This window comes from Rattus norvegicus, chromosome 11 (assembly GCF_036323735.1).
Source record: "Rattus norvegicus strain BN/NHsdMcwi chromosome 11, GRCr8, whole genome shotgun sequence".
Taxonomy (NCBI): domain Eukaryota; kingdom Metazoa; phylum Chordata; class Mammalia; order Rodentia; family Muridae; genus Rattus; species Rattus norvegicus.
Window position 1 is genome coordinate 88477266 of NC_086029.1, and position 14844 is coordinate 88492109.

The following is a 14844-nucleotide window of genomic DNA, read 5'->3' on the forward strand; positions in this document are numbered from 1 at the left end:
TTTTATGTAAATCAGGATCATATATAGGGTAATATGATAGGTGCTAAGACAGGTGGTATGGTCTATGTCTTTACCAAATTTCTTTCTCTCTCTCTCTCTCTCTCTCTCTCTCTCTCTCTCTCTCTCTCTCTCTCTCTCACACACACACACACACACACACACACATATGCATATATACATGCATACAACTTAGATATTAGTCTTTTAATAATGTAGAGCTGAAGACTTCTCATGTGTATCTGAGATGAATCAGTAAGGATTTAAAAATACAGAGCATTTTAGATAATTACCAGTCAGTTTCCTTAGAGAAATCTAATTTAATGTGAAAGATAAAAAATAAATACATGTAAAATACTTGTTTGGCTAGCATCCATCACTGAGGAGAATGTGTAACTGTTAATATTTAATTCATATTTAAAACATATTAAGATGTGCTTACACAGATCCAAAGTAATACAAATCTGAGAAATATAGCAATATATCAAACAACAGAATCAAGGACCATTAAGGCACCTGAAAAATAGATTAAAATATGAATTTTTGAGATATTTTATTCACTCTCATTAACTATCTCAACAGAACTAATTTTCAAATCTAATTTTATAATTAGAAAACATATTCTAATTTAAAAGACATGCAGAATCTACAATTTAATAGAACCTAGTTTAACATCAGCACTTTAATTTTTTTTTTGTTAATAACCAGAAGAAAACACCATGATTCCATTTCTTAGCCATATCAAAAATCAGGAAACCATAGGATGAATTTCTAAATTTCTGTCCTTAAGAATCTGCCATGCCTCTTCATGCCCATTATAGAGTTGTATTTCTTGTGCAGTGAGAAAAGAATTGGCTGAATTCCCAAGTTATTAAAATACTGTATTGATGGGGAGAATAATTTATGTGTAGACTTTAGAAAGTATTTAGCAATTAACCTGTAATGGAAACAAGAACGTCTGCTACACAGCATGGAAAGCCCCACACAGCCGTACAGCAGTTGAGTGGGGCTAGGCATCTTAGAGTCTCTACTTTCTAATTTACAGAGCACAACACTAATTACTGGCATCGTGCACCAACTCACTGTTTTGCCAGGCCTGCTGATGATGCCTGCTATAATTTGGCCCCATCTTTGTAACTGCCATTCGTATCCAAATATGTGTATATAGAGATAAAGATAAGAAGGTATTGGCACGAAACCAATATAGAAGTTGACAATTCATACTCAACTATAATTTATGACAATTGTAAATTCTTTTCAGTTAAAGCAGGGGATCTAGAGGACAGTAAATGTCTTTATTTAATTGAATTCATTCTCTCTCTTTCCTTCCCTTGAGTTCCAACACACCAGTCTCCAAGTGCATTATTGGGCTTGTTTTTATATTTTCTCTCAGGTAAAAGCCCACCGTGCATTCTTCCTGAACCCCTGCTTTGTGCTCTTGAGCACTCAAATGACAAACACGTAGCTCCTTATTCCTGAAAAGGCAGAGAAGTAAATGAGTATGGTGCTGTGTAATGCAGACTTTAATACAGCTTTTCCCCAAGGTTGCTTCAGATGGATGGTGTTTAGTGCCAGGGCGTGTGGAGCTAGTTACAGAGAAAGGACCCAAGAGAAAGCAGGGCAAAGCGGGCAGTGAGGGACAGATAAGAATTGAATAGAGGGTAGAAAAACTTGGAAATGATAATTTGGAAGAGAATGTTTTCAACAACAAAAGGAAACAATGGAACATTCTGGAACAGTAGGAAACCACGTACATCAGTGTGAACTACAATAGTGACAGAGACTGGGATTTAAAGGGTGTGATTTTACACTTCCTAACTTTTTCTATTCCTATGCAGCCAAGAGTTGGAATAGAAAATCTCTTGAGTACCAGAACACACAACTTCCATAAGGCAGGTTCATCATTGTTTGGAATTACCTGAGTGCTTTCCTTTGTACAGGACCTGTTTCAAATTAACAGCAATACTCCTGACCTAGCCAGAGGTGGAAGTCACCAGTACAGTTTCACCATTTAATAAAGAGGTAGCAGACCTAGCATCCTAACATGAGGGACACTGTGGGAATGTCCAGAAAGTACAGTTTATGCACCATGTGTCTCTTTGTGCTTTACTTCCTGATTATGTGCATAGAACACAACACTAGAAGGATCTGAGCAGAATTCGATCCAGTGTCTGCTTGTCTACAAATATGGAAACTTTATTGAAATCACCTTCTCTAATTTAGGCTTAACATGAAGAACACCTCAGAAAAAACAAACAAACAAACAAACAAACAAACACCACAAGGTAAAATCATTTCCACCTTCTGACTCTACCCACTGTGGGAAGCTGAGAAAGACCCGGAATCTACAAAAACCCAGCTAAAATCCTTTCCCAGTGGACTGTATTAGCTCTCTCCCACAATGGTGTTGTCCAATCAGAGTCATGTACTTTGATTTGTGAATAGCCTCACCCATACAGGAAGAGGGAGCTCATGGCACTCACCCACATGGGGTCACTGAGGTCTGAGTCTTGCATGCGGATACAATCCATGCTAATCTCAATCTTGTTTGTTGCACCATTTTCTGATGGTTCGTCCACAAAGTTCAAGTCGATGGGCTGTACTGAGCATATAGGCCTAACACACGGAGGGAAGAAGGTATGGATTACCCATTGGAAGAGACTACAGCACGTTTAACTGACTAGTATCAATGGATACTTTCTGCTTCAAGGTTGTCAAAGCCTTGTTTAGGATCAGAAGCCCCAGTTTGAATCTTGACTCAACTGTTTACCGTATGCAAAAATCTGAGGAAGATCAAACTAAATCCTATTTCTCAAGTAGGAGCCATGATCTCCGTTGCATGACCTGCAGGCTAACATGGGTACAAAGGGGAGGGTGCTTCGTTCAGCTTCTATGAGTTCAGTAGTAGGCAGTAAACATACTAATGTTCCCTTTTTTATCTTCGTGCTGACTAAAATCTATTTTTGATTAAACAATATTTCTTATAGAAACATTAAAGCAACTAGTAATGTGGGGTGGTTCACCTTCTTAGAATATAAGTCTTTAAGCGAGAATAGTATTGACTATTGAGTGACAGACACTAGACACGTGAAGATGTTTGGGATTGTTGGTAGGGGCATTCAGAATATCTACAGTAATATTACTTTGCAGTAATGATTATCTTTTGGTTTGAAGACTATAAAGAAAGAAGACTATTTTCAATGCACAGTTATTATTGGAGGCAATAACTTTCCAAATCTGTAACTTTTTAGAAACAGATCTAGACATATTCTGTAGTAAATTATATTTTAGCCATTTGGTTTTACTTATTTTTAAGCAGTTATGGTACACTTCTTGATTATTTGATACTTACTGTTCCAGAAAATCCCAGATATGCTGGAACACCTCTGGGCTGAGGAACTCACTTGTCTGGGTGCTCTGCGACATGGCGGACCGGTAATAACTTTCTTTCCAGGAGAAATGAGATGGGGTTTCTATGAAACTTAAAAGGACAAAAAAATGAAGCTAAGATTATAGTTTCTGTAATTGTGACCCTGCTAATTACATCAAAACAGAAACTATCTGGAAAACACCAATGAGTCTATAAAGTCATACAGACATACATAGCACAGTTTCTAAGTTTCGCAATTGATGATTTTTTTTTTAAGAGAACATCATGGGCTGCATTCTGTCCTAAATAAAATAAGACAGAGGTTCCACTGCTAGACAATCAAGTCTTTTTTTAAAAAAATCAAATTCATCTCTCTTAATTAATAGCATTGTTATTGTATGCTGTGCTTAAACTTTCCAACATAGCACAGATTTCAAAAAGAAAATAAACACCCCTTCATTAAGTCTGAGGGCAACTCCGACCGACCTATCATTAAACCTATTTCATAAGTGCCTCAACTGATTATCTGCCCATTCTGCCTCCAGCAGGTAAGAAGGGGCATTGAAACACAGAAGTGATTTCAGAGAACTAAAATTTCACCCTCAGATTAATAACTTCTCACATGACTACAATTTCAGCATAGCACTCCAGGACAATAAACGCAAGCTGCTGGACTTATGGCTTTCTTTGTTTAATCACTAGTTGCTTACCATGGTGTGTGGAGGTGGTGCTTAATTAGAGTTAGAATTCCAGTTAACTAAAGGATAAACAAACACCAGGGTACTGGGCCAATTAATGCCACCTCAATTTGTTCATCTTGCTGCTCAGTCCCCAAGTATATTTTCTTTTTTTTCAATTCAACTTTCATCTGTTTATCTAGAGTGAAATTCAAGCTTTCTCAGTTGATCTATTCTCCAAGTCTGAACATTATCTGCCTAGATAATCTGGGTAGTGATTTGCTATAATGATCAGTAGGCTAATTTTACCTCAGAATGAAATTAGTTATGCTCTTAAAACATTGATATTCATATAAGAAAGAGTCAAGTTAATAGCGTACAAGGACAATCTTCTCTTTCCCCTTTCAAATGTTTATTCTATGTTTTATTTACAGGGTAACAGAGCACAGCACTGCGTTTATTAACAAATGATTACCAAACTACCTCATCAACTCATTTATTTGATCAGGTTAAACCTATAGAAATAATGAAGCAAATGGCTATTAGAAATAAAAAGTGAGTCTGACTGTCTCACTGCTCTGGGAGGTCATGATGGAGAAGAGAGCAAAACAAATCCATAATGAACATGTATAAACAGCTTGATAAAATCATGAGATGTAGGTTTTGCGTGACCATAGAAAGAGATAAGTGGCTGACAGGAGAATTAACCAGAGCAGGAGGAGCTGATGTGCAAAGAAGATAGAGTAGCAAGGTCAACCAGTAGTCTATCTCTTCCAGTTTGGGCTGCAGTTGAATATGAAATGCTGAGGTAGACAATGACTAGGTGAAATTATTTAATGCAGCTCTATGTTAATTCTATGTATTAAATGTATCCAGAATGCTGGGCTGTGCAATCAGTGAGGATGCGAAACTTGCATGCCATGTCCAAAGGAGCAGGGGCGCTAGGACTTAAACTGAAAGCTAATTTTTTGTAAGTTATTCATTAACGATTTAAATTTTCATTGTAATCATGTGATCACACATGAGCATTTGTGAGGTATATGTCCATGACTGCAGGTATGAGCTGGAAACAGAACGGAGAACTGAATCTCCTGGAGAGGGACTTACAGGTCAATGTGAGCTTCCAGTAATGGTTACTGGGACACAAACTGCAGTATGGACGGCTCGGGACCAATGAGCCATTTCAATAGTTCCTTTATAAGCCATTTTAAATCAACTACATTTTTTACTTCAAGATAATTATAGGTCTATAACTAATTACAATAAATATTATACAATAAGGTTCACAAATCTTTTCCAAAATCCTCAGTGTCACAGTGTGTGTGTGTGTGTGTGTGTGTGTGTGTACGCATGTCCTTAAGTCTACATGTTTTTCACTGTTTAGAACAGTGTATCTACCTCCACAATGCTAACCAATCTGAAGCATATAATCAGAATATATATTTTACCAATATGTCTGGAGATTGCCTAGTGGAAAGACTTAACATGGTTGCTTAGCACATTGTGGTGAGCAGGCTATAACAGACAACAGGAAGAAGACAAAATATTTGTCAAATTCAAACGCTAAACTGTTTACAAATCATCACAGTCTGGTAAATGTGAGCCTGGGTAGGTCAGGAGACAAATGTAAGGAAACCAAGAAAAACCACAGTCTAGATCCTCAGAGGCATTTCCTCCAATGTTGAGAATGCTTCTTATTGCTAAACACTCGCGAAGCTGTAGTTAGCGTCTTCCTAGTGCATCAGAAACTAAGCTGCCAAGGGATTTACCCAACTACCACATATATACACTAATAAGCTATCTAAATTAAACAACAGCAGCAGCAGCAACAACAACAACACCCCTCAAACATCATAGTATCGTTTGTAATGTAGTTTGACTCTATATTCCCCTACCATTTGCTAGCGGTGAACTTTGTAATTGAACCTGGACATGAATACACTAATATGGAGTTGCAGATATGGCTAAGTGCTTACAAACATGCTTTCAGAGGACTCCAGCTCTCTTCCATTTTTGTCTGCTGGTATACATCACCTGTAACTCCAGTTCCAGTGGATTTGATGGCCTCTCCTGGGCTCTGTGGACACATGATATGGGGACACATGGAGACACACACACACACACACACACACACACACACACACACTTATTAAGAAAGAAAAAGACAAACTCAAAAAGCAGTATCCATTTCTCTAACCCTGCATAATTTGAGAGAAGTGTCACTTTCTATTAGTAACCTGTATCATACATATTCATAGACATTCCTATGTCACCTATATAATACATATTCATAGACATTTCTTTAAATTATATAATGCAGAACCAGTGGGGTGGCACCTGCATCCTTTAACACATACTCCTCCCTTCCAACATGTGGCTCTAGTCATAGCTTCTAGAATATGCTGTCCTTTGCTTTACTTTGTTAAATAAATTTTGCCTTAAACTGTGTGGATTTCTTACCTCTAATAGAGACATAAATTTAGTAATGTAGACCTGGTGAAATATTGATGTCCAAAGGGAGAGGAGGAAATGAGAAGGAAAGGGAGATGGAGGGGAGGAAAAAGAAAGGATGGTGAGAAGAGGGGAGGGGAAGAGAGAGGAAAGGGAAGGAGGTCAAGGTTTACATTATGACATGTTCAATTATCTCCTCTATAAAGAGAGTTGTCTTATTCTGTAGATCAGAGTGCAAAAGACTATAGAGGAGGGGAATGGAGAGGTCATCCAGGACCACAGGGCAGGAAGGGTGAAGAGAGTCTTACCTATCTTTCAAGTCTTTGCCTATGGGTGAATCTCAGTATCAATTACTCATGCCACAATGGCTCCCTTCAAAGGTCTTTGTCAACTGAGTCACACCCAAGCACTGGAAATCTGAAGGTTTTGTTCCTTCTGTTTTTTCTTTTAGAGTTTGCTGCTTTTTCCCCTAAAAAACTATCCTTTACCCTTTATATTAATTCATTAAAGAACACTTTTCTTTGTGGAAGTTACTGGAAAACACCATGTGCTTTTGCTTTCCTGCCCCTGTAGAAGGCACCACTTCTAACTTGACACTACTCATTTACCAGATGGAAAGGCTGGACTAAAACACCAGACCAAACAACAACCAGGCCAGCCCTGTTAGGCTCTAATTTGGCTCTTTCCTCACTGTTTTTAAAAATAAATTAGTCCATGAGCCACTAAGTCTTAACCATCCCTGGGACACCCTCTGGTGTTTTAGCAACACCGTACTTATCATCTCCCCAATAGTATAAAAAGTGGGAAATCATTTTAAAAACAAAGTACCATATTTCCCTTTATAACATATAGAAATGTATATTTGAAGATAGAAATTTTCTTGATTATATACAAATAGGCCCTAATTCAGCAACCAGAAAAGATAATGTTTAGTAAGAAGCTGGAAACTAATTGCTGCTGCCAGGTTTTCTGACTCTAAGCACTCTTGACCAGGTCTCAATGACTTTGTTGGGAAGACGAGCAGCTCTTCCAGGACCCTCCTCTCCAGCTAGAATCACACTGGAACTGACATAGGGTGAAGGATGTGCTGATGCCAAGTCCTGGCTATGAAGGATGTGTAGTCTGTCAGGTTCATCTCCCCTCAATAATGTCACAGGACAGGTGAGGTTCCTACAGCATCAGCTTCCTCAAGATCTATCACTGTGCTGCTCTGTGGGCTTTTGAAAGCAGGAGGTTAAACTCCTGGGACTTTCCAAGCTTAATCACTTCCCAGCTATCATTCGAACTAATCATTATGAAATAAGTTGAAAAATGAATCACACTAAATTACTAAATACACTACAATAAATATTGAACACCCATCTCTCCTTAATTGTTTTGCTATCTATCATCAGTGTTCTTGAAATATGGTAGAATGGCTTAAAAGATAAAATTCTCTGTGAATTCAGTGCCATCCCTCTGAAGGAATGAACATTCCTTGGAGAATGTCTTGGAGAAATGTTTGATGGGCAACCATATACTGAGACTCCAGGCTGTGGAAAGCCAGGCTGAAGAGTTAATGAATGAATAAGTCATATTGCTTTTTCAGAAGTTTTTCCCATAGATGTGATTAATAAAGTAACTAAATTTTCCCCATTTTTACCCTTTATCACAGCATTTTGTACACAAATTTCTAATTTCCCCACTGGACTATGACCTTCTGAGGGGCAGAAAAACCAACACAGGTCGTTCCTTTGGGTTTAAGCTCTGCTTGTCTGCTGGTTGGCAGCAGAGCCTTGGTGTGGATTAAGGTGCACTGTGTATGGGGCCTGCTTTTCCAGTTTTGCAGAGGCCCTGTAGCCTCAGAGAGGAGAAGCAGGTTATTCTAGTTCACTCAGGCAGTAAATGATAAAACTGGGACTTAATGCGAGATTGTGTTGCTTCAAAGTCATGCCTTACTAAATTACACATATAATGTCTAGTTTTCATTCCCCATAAAACTTTGGAATCATGGAACTTTAATATTTAGGATATTATCATTAATGTTTTTAAAAACATAATGAATCTATTTTATCATAATAAGCATTCCTTATCACAATAAGCTTGCCAGCAAGATGGACATGAAATAGCATTGAAAAGTAGTAATGATAAGTGAATAATATTTCTAGATTGTTGGCCCACTTGTAGTCTCTTGATGCCACAGTAACTGCCATCCAAGACCCAACACAGAAGTCCTGGTGGAAGAAATATAACCTCTGTCATCTATCAGACTACAATCAAGGTATATTTAATAGGCTCAGAGGAGTCTGAGCTGAAGCTGGCCTACCAAGAAAAGATAAGAACAGTCCAAACCCTTCAGAGAAATGGACCTGGAGATAAAGAACTCTGCCAGGCACAGTGTGGGTGGAATTTCACTGCCAATAAAATCAGAATTATTACTTTCAAGGGGTTTAGGAGAAGAACTTGAACTCCATCTTTTCTCAGCTTGTTTTTAGGCACAAACAAAACAAAAGTCCCTGTGTCTGTAACAGAGCACAGGGAGAATCTTGAGTTCAGGTCCTCTTTCAGAATCTATTAGATATGTATTTTCTGGTCTTGTTTTGTCTTCTTTTTTTTTTTGTAATAAGTTTCCTTTATTAACTTGAGTATTTCTTATATACATTTCGAGTGTTATTCCCTTTCCCGGTTTCCGGGCAAACATCCCCCTCCCCCCTCCCCTTCCTTATGGGTTGTTTTGTCTTCTTACATAAAAAAAAATGAAATATATCTGGATACAGAGAAATCTATAACCTTTCTGTTCCAAGTCTGGTTATGTAGTAAATAAATTTATTTTCCAGTTTGGTTCCTAAGTTTTTTATAAATACAGGGAAGCCAAGTTTATAAACCCTGTGACATCACCAGCAGGAGTTGACATTCAAATGCACGGAGAGGGTCTCTGGATGGAGCTCTGCCCTGAGAGTATTCCAAAGGCCTCAGCATCATTCCAAAGGCCTCAGCATCAGTGGGAGAAAGCATGGTGAGGAATGGGAGTCTACAAAAATGCAGTCACCTTCTTTACTACTCAAGAGATTTTGATCACTCAAATTCTTGGGGAGTCTCCCCAACTCTCAGGTAAAAGTTGATCAAATTCTTAGGTTGACTTCTCATTCTAATATCTATGTATCATCTATCTATCTATCTATCTATCTATCTATCTATCTATCTATCTATCTATCCATCCATCCATCCATCCACCCATCCAATTCATTAAATTATTGGTTGATAGTTTCTTACCAACCTCTCTAGATCTTCTGTAAGATAGCCTTCTGGTTGGCCTCTTAAGCATTTGAGATCACAGAATTCCTTTTACGTTTTTTAATCATAAACCCTTTGAGTTTAAAATAAAATAAAATCTTTGAGTTCCTCTGTTATGATCATAATAGCACTATGAATATTAATGATAGTAATTATTAATATTTAGCTTTAAGGAGGCCAAAGAATACCTTGAAGCCTTCTGGGGCATTGTCTCTTTACTCTACCCACCAGACTCTAAAGGCCCCAAATGAATAAATTTATCCTTAGGATTGTACAAAATCAGTCTCTTTGAGCTAAGCTACTCTAAGTAAGTCCCATAAACATATTTGCTTCCTTAGAGGGCAATGTTTCTCTATCATCATGTCAAACAATGACCATGTGTCTCTTCTCACGCCATTTGTGATGGTGACTTTTGATTGTCACCTGAGCGGCTTAATAAACACTTAGGGGATTAGTGAAAGATATCTCAAAGTGTGGCTGAGATAGTATGTCTGAAGAGTCTTCAGGAGGCCTCTGGTCAATCCAATGGGTTAATATATTTTATATACATAAAGTTATATATATATATATATATATGATTTGTAATATAATTGCTTTATTGAGAGTCAATGTAAAGTATGAAGTGGGACATAGGTGAAAGGAGTAGGTTACTTCAGTATGTCCTAGAGCTAAATCTTGCTTTTTTTCTGTATAGTTATTTATTCTATGTGTATGTGCTATACATATATGTGTATACCTGTTCATATGTATGTAGTTATATGTGTGTAGTGTATGGGTATGTGTATCTACATGTGTGTGGAGGCTCAAGTCTGATGGTGGTGGTCTTCCCCAATAGTTCTTCACCTTGTGCTTTAACACAGTTCCTCTCTGTGAACCTGGAGTGCGTAGGTAATGCCTAGTCTAGTCACATTCTCTGTTCCTGTGACCTAGGAGCTGGGACGATATACATCCAGGCTGTAACTTTCACCTGACATGTACGTTCTGGGCATTTATTAGTCTTCCTATATGCCACTTGCTCAACCAGGCCTATCATCTGCTGAGCCATCATCCCAGTCCTGTATACCTAGTCCTGCCCACCAAGAAGAAAAGCCAGTCTCAGATGCTCCTGTTACCAGGGTACAATGCCAAGTAGCTTTAGAGAAAATGGCAACTCCATGACCTTCTTCCATAGGATTCTGATTCGAATGATTGATACACTGAGACTAAGTGCCAAATCAGTCACCTCTTGTCTCTGTCAGGTGTTCAGTCATGACATCAAGATGAGAATTTAACACATCATTTACTCTGAATCAGAATCCCACATCAGCTTTACTCTTACCAAACAAAACTAGAACACTAGAACAAAACTAGAACAGCAATTATAGCATGTCCTATGCCCCAATTTATTTCAACTTATCCTGATTTATGGAGCTTCATAATTGAAGGGATTCCTCCTACACGTAACCAAAGTGATTAATATTAGGAAGAATCCCCCATATGTCCATTTCTCCTCTAGTCAGTCATTCATCATAGCTGGTGGCTGCCTTTTCCTTTCAGAAGACTTGCCCTTTCCTAACACAAGCTTCCTTAAGGCATTTCTTCTCATTCCCTTCTTTCATGACCCTTCCCTGTGTACCCCAACCCTACATGTTTTTTTAGTTCTGTACACCAAAGGACAATTTGGAAACTGTTAATTTTAAGAGAGCACCCCTTTCTTCTCTCACGTTTCATAGCCTCTAACTTTCCCATTTTGGCTTCCCTTCCTGTCGTTGATGCTTCTACCTTGAAGATAACGTCTATTCCCTCTCTATAACTCCCCTTGTATACCATACCCATTAACACTTCTCTTTAATGTCATCTCACTTGCTGCCGTTCTCTCTCAAACTATGCACCTATGCGATGACCAGCCTTCCTAGCTCAGAGCCTGCAGTCATGGACTTAGTTCCCTCTTTGTCCTCATTCATTTAGGACTGGGGATATTCTTTGTCATTGTCACTAAGTCATTAGTGGGTTTTTCTTTTCTTTCCTGGTTAGAATGATACCTTATGCTGTAGAAGTTTTAGTAGGATTCAGGGATTGACCATTGGAGATGTTAGTGTTTCTGGTTGTACTTTTCAGTGAAGTAGCTGACAGAGAATAGGGGTCAAACTATTCTCTGTGCAAATTCTTGTCACATTTGATCAGTGGGCCGCAAGCATCAGTGCCAGGAGCTAGAGCCTAAAGAGCAGCTAACATCTCAGTGCTCCCATTAAAAAGGTGCCCATGGGGCTGGGGATTTAGCTCAGTGGTAGAGCGCTTACCTAGGAAGCACAAGGCCCTGGGTTCGGTCCCCAGCTCCGAAAAAAAAGAACCAAAAAAATAAAATAAAATAAAATAAAAAGGTGCCCACAATTTACCCAGAGAACATTGATCAATTTCATAATATCCTTTGAGGCAGATACCAACATTCTCAATCTTACAGATGACGCTGTGTGCCAGGTCATGTGAGTCCGGAGAATGAGGATGCTGTTTTCTAGGACACGGTTTCAGAGTCCCTCGACTGCCATTCTCATCACTTACTAACTGTGTGAGTCAGGGAGACTTTGGTCTTCATGAGCTAGGAAGGGCCCAACCCTAAGCTAAGAGGGTACTTAGCCTTTTCAGTAAGAAGCAGGGAGCTTCACATTTCAAAGGTAAAGAGAACCACTGAGAGTATGGTAAAAGCCAGTGTTTTGTCCTTCCCCTTGTAGCATTCTAATGCCAGTGATTACTGTAAGCCTGACCTGGCTCACAGGCCTGACAGGCAGGTTGAAGGCAGGAGGGCCTGAGGTTCAAGGGCGTCGTGAGCAATTTAGCAACACCTTTTCAGGAAATAAAAAGGAGAAATGGGACCGGAGCTGCATCACGAATGTAACTCAGCTCTGAAATGATTTGTAACAATAGATAAACAAACAAACAATACTTAGAAACATTGTAAAAAACAAAAGCTCATAGCTTGAGGAGTCAGCAAAAATTCAGACAAGTTCAGACTGCCTTGATAAAAATTAAGTTTTCTCTAAATGTCTATTCCAAAGTAGGCAGTGTGTCACAGCCATACTCGCTCAGCACTTTCCAAATGCTCTGGCAGCACTAGGGATTGAACCCTGAACCTCAGGCACGACTAAGCAAGTGCTCCACCACTGGGCTAAGCCCCAGTGCTCAGACACCAATTTAGCACTACACGGAGTAACAGAGTAGACCAGTTACAGTGGTGCATAGTAAGAGCTGCACGCTAAGCATCTTCTAAATATTTTTGGCTGTACTAGTTTGATCATTGCAACACACTATGATAACATTTCACTGTTCTAATCCCCACCTTAAGTTGAAGAAATGATGTCATGCTCAGCTGAGCAACTTTCATATAAGGATACCTGCATCATGATTGGGACAGATTCAAACTGAGTGAGCTAGCCTGTGGCCCAGGGCTCACAAACGCTGCTGACTCCTCCAGTCATGGGCCACGTAGAGGCTTAGACACAGGTCAGCTGCATGCCTACCCTTACTGCCCTCATGGAGGCTGTCACTGGTTGGGGGCTTGGGCAAGTGTCTCTGTCCTCTGGGCATCAAGCTCATCTTCAGTGATAGGAGTGAGTGCGCGACATAAGTTGGATTCCAAGATCCCTGGTCTGGAGACTCTAGGGTTCATTCTACTGTGCTATCAGGTCGACTAGAATCCAATGGTTCCTGCAGATATACACACACTAACACACTCACACAAACACACATACACACTCACACACTCAATCATACACACACAGTCACTCACACACACATACACACATATACATACACACGTAAACACACACATATACACACACAGTCATACACATAAACACACATACTCGTACACTCACACACACAATCATAAACACACATACATAAACACATATTATACACTTACATTCATACATACACTCACACAGTCATAAACACACACATATACACACTCATTCACACAACCACACACAAACACACATACAATCATACATACACAGTCACACACACAATCATACATACACACACACATATATATACAATCATACACACACATACATATACACACATGATCATACACATACTCACACAGTCACATACACACATGTTCACACATATACACACAACCATGCACACACTCACACACAATCATACACACATACTCACTCAAACACACATACTCACACACATATTCAGTCACACACACATACACACTCACATACAATCATACACACATAAAGACACACATATTCACATACATACACAGCCACACAGACATACACACGTACACACACAAACGCACACACACACATTACCCTATTAATTAATATCATTGCTATCTTCATCAGTCAATTCAAAGGACTCCTTTTGGAGTCATTTCACCTTGTCATCCCTTCTTGCTGAGAGAAACAAACATGTCATATACCCATAGCCTAGAGAGGGGGTTGATTTGTCTTCATGGAGTTCACTGTAACCTCTGCTGGTTTAATTTTGCCTGCCTCCCACACTGATTTTACCTGAGCTGACTGGAACCACCATGATCCCTGGAGCTCACCGGCCTCTGGCAGGCTCCTTTCCTCTCTTTAGCAACAGACACCCCACCACTAATTCATCCCTAGTATTCTCTTCTGCCTGTTCTTCTTACCTTCTGCCTTTTGCCATTATCCCACTCTAGGCAGAACCTCTCAGGCTTTCCTTACCCCTCATTTCTCAAACTGAGCAATACCTTACAACACTTAGGATGCATAAAAGAGCCTGACCCTGATCCAGTAAGTCCGTGTTTTGAAGAGTGGAATCTGGGGGAAAGGATCTTATTTACAAGTTTGGCATTCCTCAAGCAGTGCTAGGATGCGGGATGGTTGAGAAGCATTGTTCCTCAGCTGTGGTGATTTCAAACAGAGGGAATCAGACCAGAATCAGTCTGGCAGGTGGGCCAACCTTCCTCTGGAGAGGGGACTCTGGGCATGTGAAATAGACACACACAAGCTTCTCAGCCGCACAGAAGCAGCTTGAAGAAAAGAAGTCATAATTGAATGTCTAAGGCCTGTCACAGCACTGCCCTGTCTTTATCCTCTTCCCACCAAC

General features: G+C 39.5%; 1 protein-coding gene across 5 annotated transcripts in view; it reads right to left on the reverse strand.

The window, feature by feature from the left end:
- The window catches only part of Tp63 (tumor protein p63), a 210897-nt gene that overhangs the window by 133619 nt on the left and 62434 nt on the right, over positions 1–14844 (reverse strand). For all 5 annotated transcript variants that reach the window (XM_017597881.3, NM_001127339.2, NM_019221.4 and 2 more), the window contains exons 2-3: positions 3350–3478; positions 2481–2613 (exon numbers count right to left, since the gene is read on the reverse strand). In XM_017597881.3, the coding sequence (XP_017453370.1) occupies positions 2481–2613; positions 3350–3478 (262 nt within the window). The remainder of the gene's footprint in view (positions 1–2480; positions 2614–3349; positions 3479–14844) is intronic.